Source organism: Austrofundulus limnaeus, unplaced genomic scaffold (genome assembly GCF_001266775.1).
Source record: "Austrofundulus limnaeus strain Quisiro unplaced genomic scaffold, Austrofundulus_limnaeus-1.0 Scaffold341, whole genome shotgun sequence".
Classification (NCBI taxonomy): Eukaryota; Metazoa; Chordata; class Actinopteri; order Cyprinodontiformes; family Rivulidae; genus Austrofundulus; species Austrofundulus limnaeus.
In genome coordinates, this window is record NW_013952743.1 from 607,437 (window position 1) to 610,873 (window position 3,437).

Sequence of the window (3,437 nt, forward strand, 5' to 3'; positions counted from 1 at the left end):
CCTTTACATTGTTTTAGCCTAATGTAAGCCTTTTATTAAAAAAAAAAAAAGGAATAAATCTTTATTCTGAAAGTGTGGCGGCTATGTTTCTTGCCATGGGGTGCGCCACAATCAATTACATGTAGGGGAAACCCTGAACCCTATACTCTCAGAGAGGCTGGCTTTTGAACTTTGCACTGGTAACATTCTGGACAGTTTTTTCCACTTTAGCCCGGGCCGGAGGACACCACGTCCATGTTAATAATAATGCCTTATATAGCTCTTTTCGAGACCCTCAAAGACTATTTACAATTTTCATGCATCATTCATTCACACACACATTCACACACTGATGATAGTAAACTACACAGTAGCCACAGCTGCCCTGGGGTGCACTGACAGAGGCAGGGCTGCCATACTGTGCCACTGTGACTAATATCAGTAGGCAGGTGGCAAGACAAGGCAGGTGAAGTGTCTTGCCCAAGGACACGACGACTGAAATGGTTGGACGGGGGATCGAACCTGCGACCTTCCGGTTCCAGGACAACTTCCCTAACCACTCCGCCACAGCCGCCTTGACTATGATTTCCTAAAGCAATTTGAAATGTGGACTCCTCTGACCACAGGATACTTTTCCTTTTCCACTTTGCATCAGTCCATCTCAGATGAGTTTGTGTCCAGAGAAGCCGGCAGTGTTTCTGGATGTTGTTGATATCTGGCTTTGACTTTTCATGGTAGAATTCTAACTTTCACTTGTAGATGTAGAGACTACATCACTGACTGTGGTTTTCTGAAGTGTTCCTGAGCCCATGTGGTGATATCCATTACAGAATGTCTGTTTTGAATGCAGTTTGAATGCAGTATCATCTGAGGGAYTGAAGGTCACGGGCATTCAGTGTTGGTTTTCAGCCTTGAAGAGATTTATCCAGATTGTCTGAATGTTTCTGTGATATTATGGACTGTAGATGATGAAATCCCTAAATTCCTTGCAGTTGTATGTTGAGAAACATTGTTTTTAAACTGTTGGACTATTTGCTCAAATGGTTATTCACAAAGTGATGAACCTCACCCCGTCCTTGCTTGTGAACTACTGAACCTTTCAAGGATTCTCACTTTATATCCAATCGTAACACTGATCTATTTCCAATTAACCTGTKCACCTTTGGTATGCTCCAAACAGGTGGKTTTTTTTTTAGTATTCCTTAAATCTCTCTGTCTCTTGTTGCCTCTGTCCCAGATTTTTTAGAACGTGTTGCAGGCATCAAATTTAAAATGAGAAAATATATATTAAAAAAACAAAGTTTATCTGTTTGAACTTTAAATATCTTGTTTTTGTAGTGTATTCAGCTGAATATAGATTGAAAAGGATTTGCAAATCATCATTTTATGTTTTTATTTATGTTTTGTGCAATGTCCCATCTTCTTTGAAATTGTGTTTGTATTTTGTGCATTTCGCTCTCAGCCCATGGAGTTTTCTACCTGATCTAATGTTCTGAGTGGTTTTCTCATGCAGCTCTGACTGYTTTACATGAAACAGATCAAATCCAAAATTATAAGTCCTGGGTTAATTTACAGAGTTAACCAGCTTCATTTGTCCTTGTTGCAGTTAGTCAAACCCTGGATTTGTTTTTCTTCAGGGCTCAGGTGGAGAGGGACGGCCTGCCAGATATGATAAATTATTAATCCTGTGACCAGTTCTTGTTTTACTTTCTGTCTAAACCTGAAACTGAAGCTATTTTACAGAACTAGTTATTTATTTTCAGTTGTAGATACAAACCCCTCAAGTCCACCAGCTAACAAGCTAAAGACTAAGAAACAGCTGCTAATGTTATTTTAATTGGTCATATTTTTCAGGTTTTAGAACAAGCTCATGTGAACTAACTCCTGTTTATTTGTTCTCATTTAAAGACAARCATGTTGTGAGCTGCTCTGTAGGAAACAGTAAAATACATCTGGTTAATAACTTGGGTTTAGTGTGTATAATATTTGATGTTACCATTAACTGAAACGAGTACAGATTAATGTTAAAAGTTTTTTCTTTTCTTTTCTTTTCTTTTCTTTTCTTTTCTTTTCTTTTCTTTTCTTTTCTTTTCTTTTCTTTTCTTTTCTTTTCAGCTGGCTGCACAATCAACCCCTGAGCTTTTCAGGGATATTTTCCCCTTCTTGTTTAGTTGTCAGTTGGAGTTAAAACCTTTTTGGCTCATTTTCTCACGTCGTGTTGCTTGCTTTAGGTGAAATGTTTTGACAGCGGGCAGGTGGGCTTTTTGGGGGGCTTTTACTCTTGTTTTCCTCTTACATTATGAGTCCTTTCTTTACTTCAGCAGCAAGTCTGAGTGCTGACTGACTAACTGGTACCAGAGGTGTTGACGAAGGCAGATGAAAATTCACTMATGATCCTGGAAAAACACAGAACACATCTGCAGGACTCTGATGYTTAAAACTGTTTCTTCTTTATAACTGAGCYGTCTGATTAAAAATCAGATTTAAATTTGATTAAAGCTGCACTGTAGAACACCAAGGCATATCCGTAAATGTGAGCAGGGACCACAGCTGATCTCCTCAGGAGATGAKCTGATCTGTGCTGAAATGTTTTGTGTTGCTGCAGGTCGCTCAGAAGATGGGCTTYCCTCCCGCGCTGGTGAACGAGGCAGCGGAGAACATGATCAAACTTTACAATCTGTTCATCAAGTACGACGCCTCCATGGTGGAGATCAATCCCATGGTGGAGGACTCGTCTGGCATCGGTAAAGAACCCCCCCCCCCAATACACTCAGTCTGCTGAATTATCCTCTGCTGTTACCCCTGAAGGCCTGGAACCAGGGTGCAGTTCTGACAAACGACCTGTCTGATTACAGCCAGATTCAGATATCTTCAGTCATAATTAATTAGAAACAGCTCTTCTGGAGGGGGATTCATTTATAGAGTGATGGATTTTACCTAAAGGTTTCAAGTAAAATTCATCARAGAGAAATAATAATGTATTTCAGCTGCTCCAAGTGGAGCTTAATGACCTGATATTATCTGGAGGTAGGTAGAWGTTGGTCAGATATTACTAGGGGTGCAYTGATATCCTTAATTTTGGAAGATCGGMCTATRCTCAGTGGAAAAGATYGGCWTCTCATCTTGTCTGAAAATCAACCACTATCCCMTTTTTCTCTGCTGTGAGCACTGCCTCACATCCAGTTAAAACAAGTTGGTGTTGTTTCAATACAAACTGTGACAGTGTCATTTATTCAGAAAATACAGGTCCTTCTCAAAAAATTAGCATATTTCATCCGACCAATAAAAGAAAAGTGTTTCTAATACAAAAAAAGTCAACCTTCAAATAATTATGTTCAGTTATGCACTCAGTACTTGGTGAGGAATCCTTTTGCAGAAATGACTGCTTCAATGTGACGTGGCATGGAGGCAATCAGCCTGTGGCACTGCCGAGGTGTTATGGAGGCCCAGGATGCTTC

At 39.9% G+C, this 3,437-nt stretch overlaps 1 protein-coding gene across 1 annotated transcript in view; it reads left to right on the forward strand.

Annotated features, from left to right (window-relative positions):
• sucla2 (succinate-CoA ligase ADP-forming subunit beta) overlaps positions 1-3,437 on the forward strand; it is a 35,304-nt gene that overhangs the window by 19,812 nt on the left and 12,055 nt on the right. The window contains exon 6 of the mRNA XM_014022755.1: positions 2,585-2,723. Within this exon, the coding sequence (XP_013878209.1) occupies positions 2,585-2,723 (139 nt within the window). The remainder of the gene's footprint in view (positions 1-2,584; positions 2,724-3,437) is intronic.